This window comes from Ambystoma mexicanum, chromosome 1p, assembly GCF_040938575.1.
Source record: "Ambystoma mexicanum isolate Mex_15411 chromosome 1p, UKY_AmexF1_1, whole genome shotgun sequence".
NCBI classification, from domain to species: domain Eukaryota; kingdom Metazoa; phylum Chordata; class Amphibia; order Caudata; family Ambystomatidae; genus Ambystoma; species Ambystoma mexicanum.
This window is the reverse complement of record NC_090921.1, coordinates 1,093,918,208-1,093,934,326: the sequence shown is the minus strand read 5'-3', so window position 1 is coordinate 1,093,934,326 and position 16,119 is coordinate 1,093,918,208. Positions and strand designations below refer to the sequence as shown.

The 16,119-nt window shown below is 44.3% G+C and overlaps 1 protein-coding gene across 1 annotated transcript in view; it reads left to right on the top strand.

Moving 5' to 3' along the window:
* The window catches only part of VSIG8 (V-set and immunoglobulin domain containing 8), a 178,447-nt gene that overhangs the window by 107,667 nt on the left and 54,661 nt on the right, over positions 1-16,119 (top strand). The window contains exon 2 of the mRNA XM_069604691.1: positions 13,861-14,030. Within this exon, the coding sequence (XP_069460792.1) occupies positions 13,861-14,030 (170 nt within the window). The remainder of the gene's footprint in view (positions 1-13,860; positions 14,031-16,119) is intronic.

The following is a 16,119-nucleotide window of genomic DNA, read 5'->3' as shown; positions in this document are numbered from 1 at the left end:
GGTGCGGCGCCACCATTATGGCTAAAAGGCATTTTTTTCTGAAGCCTGAAGCTCTCGCTCACGAGCGAGAGCTTCAGGCTTCAGAAAAAAATGCCTTTTCGTATAGTGGCCGGGGCTGCCAGGGGAGATTAGTGGGCCCCGGCAGGGCCCCGCCTCAAAACGAAATTTCGGAGCCTGCCGGGGCCCAGCCCCGGCAGGCCCCGGCCCACTTAAAGCCCTGGATGTTGTACAGGATGCTGCAGTACTCTACTGAAAAAGACATGCTGAGGATCAGGAGCATGTGATGGGGGCTGTTATTAGAAGGTGGAAAGGATATCATGCGGAAGACAGAAGTGGTAGGAAACACCATGCGACTGACCACACTGGAGGGATGACCATCAGGTTGACCTACATCACAACTCCTTTCCTTGCTCATCTTCTGGGTGGGATTGAACTGGAGTCCCTTTGAAGAAAGTCAGAAGAATGAGAGTGCAGTTCGATCTGTCAGGACTAAGGAGAGGATGTCTCTCATGATCTGGTGACGCAAAGTATGTTTCAGTTCATTCATCATACGGGGAACCTGGTCAGACAAGCCACCTGCTCCCAGCCCCTCATCCCCCTATGAAGGTTTACCTGTGTGCCATTAACGTACATCCAATGGTAAATGATTGGATGATATGAAATAAGGCAGCCGTGTATGTGTGAAAGAGGACAGGGGTAAGATGATAACCATTCCGAAGTTTGCTTGCCATATGTAATATTGGTTGTTGTAAAAAATGAAGGTATTGACCTTTTCCTGATGGATCCAGTTATCCAGGGGAAAAAAACAACCAGAAGCCCGACTTTCCCAGCAATTAGTGTATATGAGTAAGGTATAAAGCCCTAGAAAGCACGGGGCAGTCTACATAGTGAGATGTCGCAAGGGTGGTGTATGTGCCTTGCTTGGTTGCTGGTGTAGGAGTGGAGTTCATGACTTTACCTGTGCTCTGAGAGTAGTTTCTCACATGAATTCAGTATGATGTGTCATTTCCGCTGTGGAGGCAGAAGTGAGACTGAAGAATGCTCATGGTGGCAAGGGTCGCTGCTTTTGGTATGCCTGCTGCAAGTCTATCCTATGCCAGCATTCTAACTCCTTGCTGGGTTTCTTTTGAAAGGGTGTGGTCTGTTTTTTCAGTTTGCTTTTTTAGTGGCAAGTTAAAGACAACAAAAGACAGTGTCACTGCTGATCGTCCAAAATGTGCCTCTTTCAGGTTCCGCGTTATGTTAGTTAATGAAGCCTCACGAAGGGAAATCAGACGTTTTGCCACGTCTTGCTCTTTGGCGCGAGCACACTCAAGCAGTTGGCCAGAACATCTTGGCACATAGTGCAAAATGATGATGTCATTTTTGTACAATTTCTGTGCTAGTGCCAAATAGCAGTAGTGCAAAAATGAATCGAAAAACAAGATTTATTTGGACCCCAATATATTTTCCCCGAGCACAAAAATGTGTATGAGCCAGGACAACACTTTTGTAAAATGTTTCTGGCTGTCTTTTGGGAGCAGGTTTTTGTGGATACCTTTGGATGTTGGCTAGTTAGACTGGCTAAGAAGGTGCCATTTCCATCACTCCCCTGAATAATGATTTGCAGGAGCTGCCCACTGCTGTGATCCGGGCCTGGCTGTGACCTTTCTTAGGTCTATGCATGGCCTGTCTGTTTCCTGAGTGGTAAGTACTGCAGGCTTTGTGCTCAATGTGGAGTTGGGAAATGTGTACTTACCTTTTATGTAGACTGCTGCTGCATTTAATGTCTCAGTTCATGTGAGAACCAGATATTGGCAAGGGCACTGCACTACTTTGCCTTGCCAGCTTTGAGAGGGGCCATCTGGCTGAAGGTGTTGGGCCCAGCTGATGTTTGTAATTCAGTCTAAATCTCATTTTTGGGAAGTCAATCAAGCAAAAGGCCAACTTCTGGGAAAAAGTCACCATACCTTGCTGTTTCTAGTGCAGTGTCCACTAGGCAGATGGGTGCCCGAAGGCGAGGGACAAAAGGCTGACCTTGAAGATTCCATGCTCAAAAGGCCTCAACTGCAGGGTTGGTCTTTTGTTGCCGGTCCTTTCGCAGTCCTTTTTTGGTGCTCTCCCACACCTCACTTTGCGGCATGGCTCCCTACAGTTCCCTTCAACCTGCCCACCTGCTAACGTACCTGCTACGGGCTCCGGAGGCCTCCTTTCGTGGTCTGCAGGCCCTGAACCTAGAAGCCTGATGCACACTGATTTGCACTTCTGTGTGCGACCTTTCGTGTATCGGGCATCCGGGTTCACAGTCCATCCACCAAAAAGTAACTAATAGGGCAAATGGATTGTGTATTGAGGAACAACCTTTGGGAGGTATGCCTTCAACAGATTTCCAGTCAGGAAAACCAGCTCAGGAAAATGATGCAGAAGACGTAGAACCATGATGTTCCTTGCCAGTGTGCCTTGCCTTTGAGCGGGGGCGTTGGCTCTGCCACTTCAGTTATGTCAGTAAAAAAGCCTTACAGAATGTGCTTTCACCGCTTCCATCTTCTACCTCATCTCTTGGTTCTTTATCACTTCTGCAGTGGTATGATGTCTTTTGGCATGCTGAGCAGGGGGTGGAGGGTACATCTTTGGGATTTGTTGCCTCGGAATCTGCTGATTTGACAATATATTTGAGTTTCATCTTCTGAGGTTTCAGTCCTGTTGGAAATTGTGCATACTTTTTGATTGGTTTTTGTATTCCATGTTTTCCCTATTTTTCTCAGGTCCATCTGTTTTTCTCCCCTTACTTGGGTGATAATGTGTTGTTTTCTCTCCCTGTTCTTGCTCCTTTTCAATGTATTATCTGGCTAGTGTGGTGTCACATCTGTGTTCATTGATATGAATGAATGGATTCCTCCCTTTGTCTCACTTGAGCGACTGTATATACTTTGTAGTTGTTAACTTAATTTTAAATATCCACAGATGTGTTGTATTCTTATTAAATACATGTTATGACTTGTATTTAGTCTTATTATTTGGGGTATATATTTTTGGGCACTTACAGGGTATGATTTAGTTGGCAAATAGGACTGAAAGATATTTATTGCATTTTTAAAGTGCTCACACTGTTACAGGAATTTTATTTATTTTTTAGTTGCATAACAGTCTTAGTTGCGTATTTATAATGCACTTAAATACCCATAGATTTCTAAGTGCTGACCCGAACCTGTGTTGCTTCGTGTCGTCTTGCTGCTAAGGTGAGCACATTGCTGCTGAGCTATACTCCTGGGATTGTTGGTAGACATTCATGAAGAGAATGGACTTGATAATGTAGAAATGGTATATCTGTTGAATGTTTTACAGCAAAGGGGATTGTGTGGCTAATTTGTGACTAGCTTGCAGGAATTGTATGAGGGGGCCAATGCTCTCCGTTGAATATGGGAGTGACTTACAATAGCTAATTAGGAATAAAACCAAAGTAGGGATGTGCAATGGCATCTATTTCTTAACTGATGGAGGTTTATTCTTTGCTCTAAGATCTATTGACATGTCCAAAGGGGGTCAAGTAGAAGACTGGTAGTACACCGTGTTATTGTTCACAGGATCAACCTGTATTTTCAGAAACAAAACTTAAAACATGAGCAAATATGCCTTTTTCTGAAAAAAGTTGGGATTTGGGAATTTCAGCACTGTACATTAGTGTAATGGGTATAGGTTGAAAGTGGACTAGCGTGAGGGAAGGGGGGATTAAGGGTGGGACACCCATGACATGAAAAGGAGTCATCCAAACCAACAGAATAAACACGCCATTGGAAACATGGGTTCATAAAAAAGGGCTTTGGCACTACTTCAAACAGTGAACAGTTGGCTGCATTGCCCTATATGTTGCAGCACCCTATATTACACGGGCCGCGGTAGCGGGCATGTAGTTATGGTTAAGTTGCTAAACTCATAGGAAGAGCACTTTTTCGGCGGCTTATAACTTTGCTCCCCCTAGACGAATCCTCACCAAACTTTGCAAAAAAAAGTATATGGCCGGCTCTGAATTTTTTCACCAAGTTGGGTGAGGTTTCGTCTGGGTGGAGGTGGGGGGGGGGGCAGTTATAAGTAGGGTCCCAACATTTTGTTTCTCCATAGACTGAATGGGGGAAAACCTTTGCACACGGCTACAGCCGTACGGCTGGACGGATTTTCGTTAAATCTGCGGCAGGAGCGGGGGGCTTGGGTCAGAAAGCGTGCTTTTGTGTGTTTGGTGGAAATCCGACCAGTAGTTTTGTTGCAAAGAACTGAAATGCACATCGCAAAAAATGTGTGATATCTGGGTCCGCTCAGCGGATCCATTTCCCTGTTCGCTCCGCGGTCAGAGGTGTCATTGGCTCGCGGTACGGTGTGTTGGAGAAGTTTGGACGCGGCCGGTGGTTGGCTGGAGGGAAGCGTGGTATACGTCAAAATTTTTGGGGAAAGCCGCCATAGTGTATCGGAGGAGAGTGCGGCTGCGGAAGGGTCTGGAAAATGTACCGTACTTAATGCGTTGGCTGCAATAAGGGAGGGAACGGTTGGGGGAGTGAGAAGTGGTTAATGTGACATATGTAGGTGAGTACGGTGTGTATTGATTGGGGGCAGCTGTCGTAGCGGCCCCATAGCTTCTGACATGACCTGTTTGCGGCGACCTCTTTTCGTGGTGAGTGGTGGCAGGCGAATTGCAGAAGGGAAGTGATTTGAACATGACATAGGTTGGGTGGGAGCGCGGATGGCTGTGCGCTGCAGATGGAATGTGGTAGTTGACGACTTGGTGGCATGCATGGGTGAATGAAGGTGCGGTTGGTCTGTGGAAGGATTGGAATATTGGGTGTATGGGCGAAGGGCGTAGGCCGTAGGGTGTAGGGCATGCACTCAAGAGCATAGGGCTGCAACATAACCACCGTAGGAACGCATGTTTGCCTCTGCATTTGATACAGGGTGGTTCTTGTATAGTCTGGTATGTGCAGATTGGTTGCAGTAGGGCTAATGTTGCGACCAGAATGTGGGTAGGTTGGCAGTAACACAGTACTTTGTGAATGGAAGTGGGGACACCCATAGTAAGTGAATGAAAGTGCACAGGGGTGCAGGAGAGAGTGTTTTCTTTGCACATTATGGTCACTGTTGCAATTTGTTGCTGTATAGCTGCATGGCGGTGCACAGGTTGGGTAGGAGTGCGGGTGGCAGTGGTGTGTTTGTGGATGGTGGTAGTGGGTGCCATGGTGACATGCATGGTGGCATTACGTTGCTGTGGGTGTGTTCATGGCCTATGCTGTGTGCATATTTCTTGAAGTAGGCCCAATGTTCTGAAAATTTGGTGGTTAGTGACGGTTTATAGTGATTTTTTCGAATGCCATTTTTTCAAATGCCATTATGTCGAAAACATTTAGCCGAAAAAGAATATTTCGAATGTCTTTTTTTTTTTAAATGGGATTTCTGCTCCCAAGCCCCTGTTTTTTTCTTTTAACCCTTTTTTTTACTTACGAAACAACAAAGAAAAACTCTAAACTAAAAAATAATACATTCTAAAAAAAAATGTCAGCAAAATGTTTTTGACATAATTGTATTTCGAAAAAATGTTTTCAATAAAATAACTGGATACCGTTAGTGACACAATACTTTGTGAATGGCTGTGGGTAGTGGTGGCAGAGGCTGTGGTGTATTTGTGGATTCTGGTAATTGCGACCTGTTTTCATGCATGGGTGTTTTGTTTGTGCTTAATGTTAGCTGCCCACATGGGCGTTATGTTAAGTGGTGCAATTTGGTGTTGCTTAGCGCCATGGCAGTGTACAGGTTGGGTAGGAGTGCTGGTGGCAGTGGTGTGTATGTGGATTGTCGTACTTGCTGATATGGTGACATGCATGGTGGCATTACGTTGCTGTGGGTCTGTGGGTTCAAGGCCTAGACTATTGGGTGCATGGCCGAAGGCCGTAGGCCATAGGCAATGCACTCTAGAGCATAGGCCTTGAGGACACCCAGGGCAGTAATGCAGTTTTGAATGTGCATCAGTTAGAGGGTGGTGACATTTAAGGAATGGCTGTGGAGCACATTTCAGCCGTTATAGCTCAGTGTTGCAAACAGATTGTGGGTAGGTTGGAAGTGGCACAATACTTTGTGAATGGAAGTGGGTACTCCCATAGAATGAAATTGAAAGTGCACAGGGATGCAGGAGAGATTGATTTGTTTGTACATTATGGTAACTGTTGCAATTTGTTGTTGCATAGCTGCATGGTGGTGCGCTGTGTTTGGAGATGCTGCAGTGAAAAGTCACGCAGTGCGTGCTCTGGGTGCAGTGTTTGCATACTGTCAGTATGGTAGAGCTGTGGGTGTGTTCAAGGCCTAGACTATTGGGTGTATGGACGAAGTGATGTCATCTTTGATGCTATGGGTCTTAGTCTTAACAGTTCACAGTGGTGGCATGAGTTATGGTTGCTTAGCTTACCATAACTGTCGAATTTCGAGGGGTTTCCGGTTTTACCTGTAACCATAACGTCCCTGTAACAATGTTGTTGCATAGAATTTCATAGGTTTTTGCTAGTGCAACTTAACCATAACGTCCCTTTAACAATGTTTTTGTTAGTGATATCATTTAAATTACTATTGTAATTTAATAATCTTCCGTGCATATTTACATTTTAAATTTGTTCAATTTACAGCCTTGAAAAAGAGCCTTGCATGCTCAAAACATGTATTGGCTGTTTACTTTGGTGGTTTTCATATGGTTGCACGGATGAAACATAGGCAGCAACATTTAGTTGTAAATGGATGATAAACATATCACTAAAACCAACACTCACTTGGTAAATGCACCATGAAAAGAAATCTTATTTATGTGTTTGTATTCAAGGAAGATTACTAAATTATAATGGTAATTTTTTTCACGTGTATCAATACATTTTTGAGAATATCACAGAGAGTATGTTGGTTTTCATGCATTAAAATAGTTTGGGTCTTCAATAATTCAAATAGTTTGTTGGAAACGTCCTTAAGCAATCAAGGTCAATTACTGATTACTTCACAAAACAATTGCACTCATAACATGTTGTTAATTACTACAAGGACTAATATATTGTACATTTTGAATATTATGAATGATTTTAGTAATTCCTCAGATTATAGGAGCATACACGGACTTGATGTGGATTACGCGTTCCCTTTGCATGCAGTGCTCAGCCCTTATAATTACTGGTCTAACTCCTTCCTCACACTTTATTCAAGAGAATGTATTGCAGAGGATCTGCTCTCTAGCTGGAGAAACCTAGAGGTACCTGGGGATGAGTGTGGGGGGTGAGCAGTTATAGGGGGAAGGTGCCCTTGATGGGGACCCAGTGGGGTAGTCTGCTTTTGATGCCATTCCGGGGGCCGGGGAATGAGAGTGCACCAGCATTGTAAATTATTCAAGGTAATTTGCGGCTGATGAATATTTTGAGTGGAGGTGCATAAAAATGTCTCTGATAAGCATGTGTGAAAGAGTAGTGAGGGAGCGCAAATTTATGTAGGTGATTATTAGAGGTTCTCTGCATGAGAGCATTTTTGAAATATTGGGGTGACGTAGTTCCCACACAATGTTTTGAGAACAATGGGTAAAAAGACATACAATGTACAATTGCTTTTATGGGTTAACACATGGAAATATTCAATAGGTGCTGGGTCACCAGAAGTACGCCAGAGTAGTTTAAAGCATTTTCCTGACATGTGCGTCTGCAACATAAGCCAACATTGCCACTGTAAATTACTTTCATGCTGCTGTGTCCACAACGTGTGATAACATTGCCTTTGTTAATCACTTTCATGATGCAGTACCCACAATATATGCTAGCATTGCCACTGTAAATCACTTTCATGAAGCTATCTCTAAAGATATGCCAGCATTGCCAATGTAAATCACTTTCATGATGCTACTCACACAGTATTTGCCAGAATTTCCCCTTTAAGTCGCATTGATGTTGCACCCACAATGTATGCCAACATTGCCAATGTAAATTATTGTCATAATGCCACGTCCTTTGTTGCACCCACGGCCTATGCCAACACTGACATTCCATAATGCATGTCCATAACAAATGCCAGAATGGCTATTTTGAATCTTGTTTATTAATCTGTGACACAAATATACTCCAGCATTGCTATTGTAAATATGTTGATGCCTGCACTGCCTGGGTATGCTCACCCTGGCTATGCCATTGTGAGGTTCACCTTTGCCCAGTTGACAATTTAGTTAGAACAGGGTGTTTGAGTAGGCGGGAAGGATTGGAGTACTTGGATTTGGTCTTGGTCCTAGGATCAGCAGTGCGTGAGGGAAATAAAGATCTCCAGAGATGTTAATTTTTGTTTGCTGGAGAGTAATTGGAGGACCAGCTCGAGGAGAGCACCAGATAAATGGAAGAGGATGTAGTAAAATGATCTTGATTGAACTCAGCTGACCTACATACCATGATCTTCAACATTGGGAGATTGGACTAGGAGTCTGGCCTTGGCTGTGTGTTGGTTCTAGTGGGGAGGAGGAAGGGGTAGAGCACTGATGGGTGACCATCAGAGGAAAAGGGCTCCTATTAGCAGTAGCTGCATGTCTTTATTCATACTGGGTTTGCTGGGTGCTCCGGGAGGGGGGTTCAACAAGCGGAGTAAGGTTTGCAATGTTTGTGCAGATGAGTGCACCATTCAAGTTATGGTTGCGGAGCACTTGAGAAAAGATTAATGATTAGAGAAGTCCCTAACTATGTCACAGGATTCAGATGGTGGATGAAGGGGATCACTGGACATGTGCACCAGGTTTGATGCCTTTCTCCATTACTTCATCTATGACCCAAAACATATGCAGGGATTCTCCTAGGAGGGTTGGTGCACTCAGAGAGTTTGTAGATAATTTTGGAATTAACTCCTGGTCTTGCTTCTGATTTACACATGGTGGGATTGCTGACTGAATGGTGACAGTTTCATCTTGCAATATTATGAGGATCGGTATATTTTTGTTTACTATGTGAATCATTAGCACAAATGCATGATTTGGATTTTTGAGTGACTCGGAACCCCAGTTCCTAGCTAGATATATGGCCTATTATGATGGAAGAGGAGGTTCTGATGACACTGGCTAGTGGCAAGGTTGTGTTCAGGTACTTCTCACCTCAAGAGACCACAAATTATACTGAGTTTAGGACCCTTTAGGAATGTGCATGCAATGGAAGGGATCACACAGAATAACTCTGAGTCCAAATAACCGAAACAACTCAGGAAGAAGGCAAGGTACTGTTTTATTAACCATTATTTAATACGGGGAGTTACAGCATACACCAACGGACGTACGCTCGATTTCTCTCAGTAATCCTTTCACAAAACAAAGGTTATATATCAGAAATACGTCAGAGGTGACGTCAAACTATGTGGCAAATAAGGAAAAACTACTAAAGGTCGGTATTGGCTCAAGGGGAACGTCTAAGTATATTATCTATAGGAACTAGGATTGTGATTGGCTGCCCACTGTCAGGTGGACAACATCTAACTACCTCTAGAGCATGTAATCTTCAGGAAATTAGATACACAGCTTCTCATTGGTTTTCAAACTGAGGTCCTTAAGTATATGGACCACTACAATTGGTTGGCATGCTTGTGCCATGTCTGGAACATTCGATTCATTTAGCAGCACGTAAGCCCAGACCCATGTGCAAGGGGATGAGGCATGACCCCCACCTCCCCACCCAATTAGCCCAGCATCTCTCATCACCCAAGTCTTCCGCCATGAAGATTGTCTTTGAACTTGGCCTTGCAAAAGTATCCTTGTCTTCAGAATACATGGGAGTGCAGGCACTCACTATTGTGTTCTGGGACTCCAAGTCCGAACTCTATTTTCATCCTTGACTTCAGTGACAGGAGACCACGATCTGGTCCATTTTGCTCTAAATTAATAAAACTTGGCACCCTTGGTGTTCTTTCTTTGCACCTTAAGTGATGATTCATTCTTCACACCTTCGCTCCTTTTCAGAACAAATGCATTAACCACGCTGCCACCCAATACCTAACACAAATAATTACCATATCATCCTCAACCAGACCAACCAGAACTCCATACACCAACCTACTCACAGTGCCCAAAGTCAAACGAGCTAGAGCTGGAGGATACAGCTTCCCATTCATTGCTGCCACTCAATGGAACTCCCTGCCACCTCACATTAGAGAACTAACATCCCACTTAGCCTTCTGTAAAGTGATCAAAACATTGTTATTTGTATGAACCTGCAGGCTGCTTAGCCATTGTACATAACATGTCATGCAAAGCTTTATTTAATTCCAAGGCAATGTCTGTAATATAATATGTTATGTTTGCTCCATGTAACTACGTCATCTTCCCGTAACAGCGCCTCGATACTTGTGGGCTGTCTGTGTGCTTTATAAATGCAAAAAATAAAAATAAAATAAAATAAATAGCCGACCTTGCTGCTTCAGTCTTGACTCCATGCCAGACAACCTCACCATGCAGCTCCACGATTCAGCTTATTCTTGCTGCAACACAATTTTCCCTTCCCTCTTCATGGGTCCTGGCTTACTAAATTCATGATACTGATGTCCAGCTTCTATATAATGGCGGCTTCGCCTGCATTCTATTAACTACGTATAGCCAGCTTCTATGATGCCTCAGTCTACTTTCGTTTCAGCACCTGTACAGTTATTGAACGGTTGATTCTCTGCAGCACTTTGTGCACGTGTAATCTTCTGTGGCATGTTTGAAAGGTTCTCTTGATTCTTTACTTCATCCTTAGTTTCTGTAGGATCCATACATCCTCTTCGGCTAGTATGTAGGGACATTGTATATTTCTCTTGTGATGTCACAAGCTTCTTTTCTTTGCTCCTTCTCATATCCCTTCAGGAAGTTCCTCCCTCAAATTTTCATCCCTTCGGGGATACATTCGGTTGGGTTGTCTTAATGGGTATCTTCTCTCAAACACATGTTGCGGTATTGCCACAACTGCTAGTGTCAAACACAGCACGGTCTCAGGTCTCCAACATATGAGGGGTAGGGGGTCAGGTTTCATGCAGAGATATGCAGCTGCTCCTCCACAATACAGACATAATGCCTTGAGCGCATCAAAGGGGGTGTAGCCTGGTTGCAGTATTCAGAAAAATCCGAGTGCATTTGGGCTAGGTGCTGCATACAGGTGCAGATTTCACAGGGTGCTGCCAGAAGGGACATAGTGGTCACCCTGATTGTTTAGTGGTTTGGTGATATGATATGATGTGATATGGCATTTATAATGTGCCTATACAAAAGTGTTTCAAGGGGCGACGAGCGAGAGGAACAGAGGGAAGACAAACAACGTTCCTACTACTAGGCCAGGTGTCATTAAGATCTTGCAAGTGCATGGGAAGGGGGGGTGCAGTACATGGGATGAGGATAATAATAAGTGAAGTATGGCTAGCTGGTGGCAAGTGAAAGGGTAAGTGCAGATATCAGGTGTCAAGTGCTGGTAGTGGAACTGTAGGGATACAGTAAACAGTCCCCAAGTGCGGGGGTTGCCAGGATGGCAATGCACGTGTGTGACTGGCGGGTAGGGGACCTGGGCCCGAGATCAGAGGGTGGCCAGGTAACCAGTGCAGTTTCAGTTTCAGCCAGGAAGTCAGCAGGGGAGAGGAGGAGAAAAAGCAGAAGCAAAGAGAAAGGTTTTGAGGTGCTTCCGGAACCGGAGATGGTTCCCCTCAAGTTTCAGGGAGGCAGGGAGGCTGTTCCATAGGGAGGCCCCAGCCAAGGAAAGAGATCTACCACCAACTCATTGTTTGGAGAAGCAACTGACCCTGAGGGATTTGGAGGCGAATGAGTGAAGAGCTCGAGAAGGAAGATATCTAGGAAGAGAGAGCTGAAGGTACTGAGGCCCCAGCTGAAGACCTGACTTCGGAGGGAGTGAATTTCCAGCCCTGCGGCCCTTGGTCTCCAAACTTGAGCAGATGCGCAACTGGGGCATGGTGATGGACATAGTGCAGTGTAGCAGCCTGGTAAATCTGGCTTCTCTAATTTCTCTTATTTCTTTCTTTTAGCTTTTAATATTAATCATATTTTGTGTGTTTCAACAGGGCATATATATATATATATATATATATATATATATATATATATATATATATATATAGAACAAATACTTCAACAAAAGTGCCAGGCCATCAATATATGATTCAGTTAGTCAGAGCTTGCTAGCCACTTTCTGCCCCATTATTCACCATGCACCTTTTTACACAGTCTATTCTTGACTGGTCCACACTCGGCCCCAGGCTTGGATGTCCTATAGTTACTATAATGGAATTCACCCTGTGATAGAGCTAAAATGTATGCTTAGGCAAATAACCCACCAAACCTCAAGGGTCTGCCCAAGAACATCTCAAGCACCTCCTGCATCCAAACATTATCTTATTTACTAATTATATATTATCTCTTAAATCTGCCTCTAATTAAAATAATCCCAAATATTTGAGGACATACCATTGTATATACATTAGAACTAAGGTCAACCTAACAGGCCTACAACACCAATGCTATCACAAAACATTCTTCCCTGCTGCATCCTACCCTTGCTGTGTCTATGGCAACTACTTCCTCTTTCCCATCTTTGTATCCTGCACCTGAGCCCTTCTCCTTGCACAGACTAAATTCGGGACATCCCTAGCAGCGGCACAATGCACTATCGTGCGGACAAACGTAGAACCTCTAAGACCGCTACGGCAATGATTTGGTATATAACAAAACATGACCAATGGCTTTTTATAGTTTCATATGATTCTGATGTTGTGTCTGGTTGATGAACCAGATGAATATTCTGTATTTGATTCTGGCAAACCGAGGATGACGAATGAGAATGTTTCAACAGGTAGTCCGCAAGATATCACAGCTTTTGATATCTACAAGACACAGAGTGTAGGCTAACATTACCGAAGGTCTGGATAGGACACTTTCAGCTGAAAGTCCAGAAAAAAGTGCTCCCTCTGATTTATGAGCCTCTTCGTCCTCCGGTGGTAGAAGCACTTACACTGTTCCGGTTGGACTATTGTAACTCTTTGTATTTGGCTCAACCAAAGGGGCTTATTTAGAGACTACAGCGTCTGCAAAACTTGGCCTCAAGAGTGGCTACTGGCCCCCCCTCTGGAGCCCATATATCTCAGGTTTTACGATCTCTCCATTGGTTACCTGTGAGTCAACGTATCAGGTTCAAGACTTTATGTATTGTTCACCGGGCTATACACAATCTCGGAACAGAGTTTCCCCAGGCCAAGTTTGTGCGTTATTACCTCAGCCGCCAGTTGCGTTCCGTGACTGCTGACCTGCTTATCGTGCCTCCTTATCGACGAGCACGGATAGGAGGTTGGGCTTTTTCCGTAGCAGCCGCTACTTTATGGAATGAGTTGCCACCACCTATAAAGAAGCTATCTAATCATTTAGCTTTTAGGAAAGCAATCAAGACCTCGACAACCTTATTGGGAACACTGCATGGTCATGAGGATTGGGTTACAGGAGCTGTGCCGTGTTTGGAATCTTGGACTAAGGAAGCATGGCTAGGATTATGACAAGACATCACTTAAATCTTTCCTGATCCAAACAGCAGGATTATGTTCTAGTGTTTGATAGTCACTTAGTTTTTCAACTGGAAATTGACATTTCATCACTTTTGGGCTAGATATCACCCTTACGTTGATCCGGATGAAGCTCTTTGTCAATTCTTCGTATTGGAACAGAGACAGAGGGGAGTAGTGATGCAACGAGGAAGGATTTATTTATTTTGCATTGGAAAATGTGGTTGATTTTCTCATGTTTACATTTCATAACTCATCCACGCATGTATTGTTTTTATGTATAATGTCAAGACGTTTCCAAATGATGTCTGTTGCTCTTCATTTCCCTTCCAGTGCTTGTTTCGGCTGTGACCATCAAGGAGCAAAGCACAGAGACCATGTTTAAGTCCAAGGGGGATACGCTAGTGGTGCCATGCACGTACACTCTTGACCCCTCAGAAACTGGCAACCTGGACATTGAGTGGGTGCTCATGAACCCCGATCCCAGGGGTCTGGACACAGTGGTGAGTATTGCCATGACTGTGAAAGTGGGTGTTCACTCGTACTTGGGACTGGGGGTGGTGGGGGATACAATGAAAGAGGGAGGGACAGATACTCAGAACCAACTATAGCCACTACGGTGATTAACGCATTATGTGTTATGTAGGCATGCCCCGATTGGTGGGGGTCTTGGAATGGAGCGATAGGATTGGTGGGGGTCTTGGAATGGAACGATAGGATTGGTGGGGGGTCAATAGAAAGTTGCCCACCAGCCTCTTCCAAAGCTGCAGGATTCCATCTCAGAGCTACAACATAGAATGTGGCATAAATTGCACAACTAGGGGGCTTTGCTTGGCAGTAATGGCCCGCTAGCTGGTAAACAAGGGTCTTAACCAAGAACTAATGGTTATTATCAGCCAGCACAACCCTCATGCACTGCCATTAATGTTATTAATACCATGGGGGAAAAGGTGGTAATGTCTGTGCATGCCGAACTTCATTTAAAAAAAGACTAAAAAGATAGCTGCCAGGAATAGTGACGGGAGCTCCAGGCTGAATCCCTTTAGTAATTCCATGCTGGCGGCCAGGAGACAGGGGGGGGGGGCATGCTGACGGTGCAGTTGGTGGCAGTGAGATAACATGTACGTGAGGGGCAGCGGGTATAAACGCAGCGTGTGGGGATAAGGTGTATGGAATTACTGGTCAGGAGAGTGTGGGGCACTAGGCTGAAAAGAAGGTGGCGGTTTGAGGGAGAGGTTCCAACAAACAGAATGCAATGTGGGCTTTTGTTTTCTAATAATATATATGTTCCTGAATACCTGATTGGCTGGTATGTCTTCCAAGGGCTCTTCCTTCTGTGATTTAAAGCATCCGATAATGATTTTAGGCCATATGACAGCAAACATGGCATCTGAGTCCACTTTTGAACAAGTTCTGGAGGAGATGTACTGGGCGTTGTTGTGTTATGTCATGCTGGGGACATGAGTGATGATAGGCCAGACTGGAGGATGCATGAAGACATGTGGAATGTTGGGGGATGATGTAAATGACCTGTGTGAGTTAGTGAGTGAGTGAGTGAGTGAGTGAGTGAGTGAGTGAGGGAGTGAGCCTTTTAGGAAAGTGGCAAACGAACTGGATGATGGAGAAAGGCTGGGGCACGGTACCTACTAGTGTCTGCTTGCCTGGTGTACATACCTGCAACTGAAGATACAGCAAAGATATATATGAGATGCATTTGAGGCTCTTCCAGAAATGTACCTTCCAGTAGAGACCTAGGGATTTTTGGAGTTAACTGAAAGTTTAAGATTTACACTTTTAAGATTAGTCTCTCTCCCACTTCAACCCTAATACTTACACCTCAGCGCCAGTGAAGGAGGGTTAATTGTTTTTTTTGTTGGGAACATTGCAATCAGAGGTTACTCATGTCCTCTTTTGCAGTGTTTCATCATGTCTCCTAATACAGGATTCTGTGTAGCCTGCTCAGGCTGTGCATGCTGTCCTACCTACGAGGATAGAAAGTGACTGCGCCACTACATGAAGAAATCCATCGTCCTGAAGAAGATGGTTCTCAATTGTATATAACCATCGAAACCGGTCGACCTGACCTGTTGTGGCCCCTCCACAACATCTCATGATATCTCCAAAACAAGGAGGGTATATTAAGACACTAAAGACCATAACCCAGCATCAGATGGGTTTCTAGCACTTCCAGTGCGGAAAAAGTTACTTTGTTTTTTCAAAACAAACTATCATTGTGATTACTCATATCACCCTTTTTTTAGAAAATGTTTTAACTGAGACAACCACCCACATGAAAAGGATTTCGAGACATTTGGGTTAAAAAGGAAGCATATGTAAATCCCAATGCCCTTACACCATTCACGTCAGCTATAAGGCGCTTGAGTCAACACGAGAGATTTTTTCCCTCTCTAAGCAACTTATGACCTGATGGGTGGTTGCCACTTGGCAGAACATTCACCGATCTAGCGTCCTCCTTGGACTTCCGAAACTTGATTATTTATTGAGGACAACCCCACCCATTCGATACTTGTTTCCTCACATAACCGTCCTTTGTGTACCACTATACCCCTACGGTTAGGGATGACAATAAGT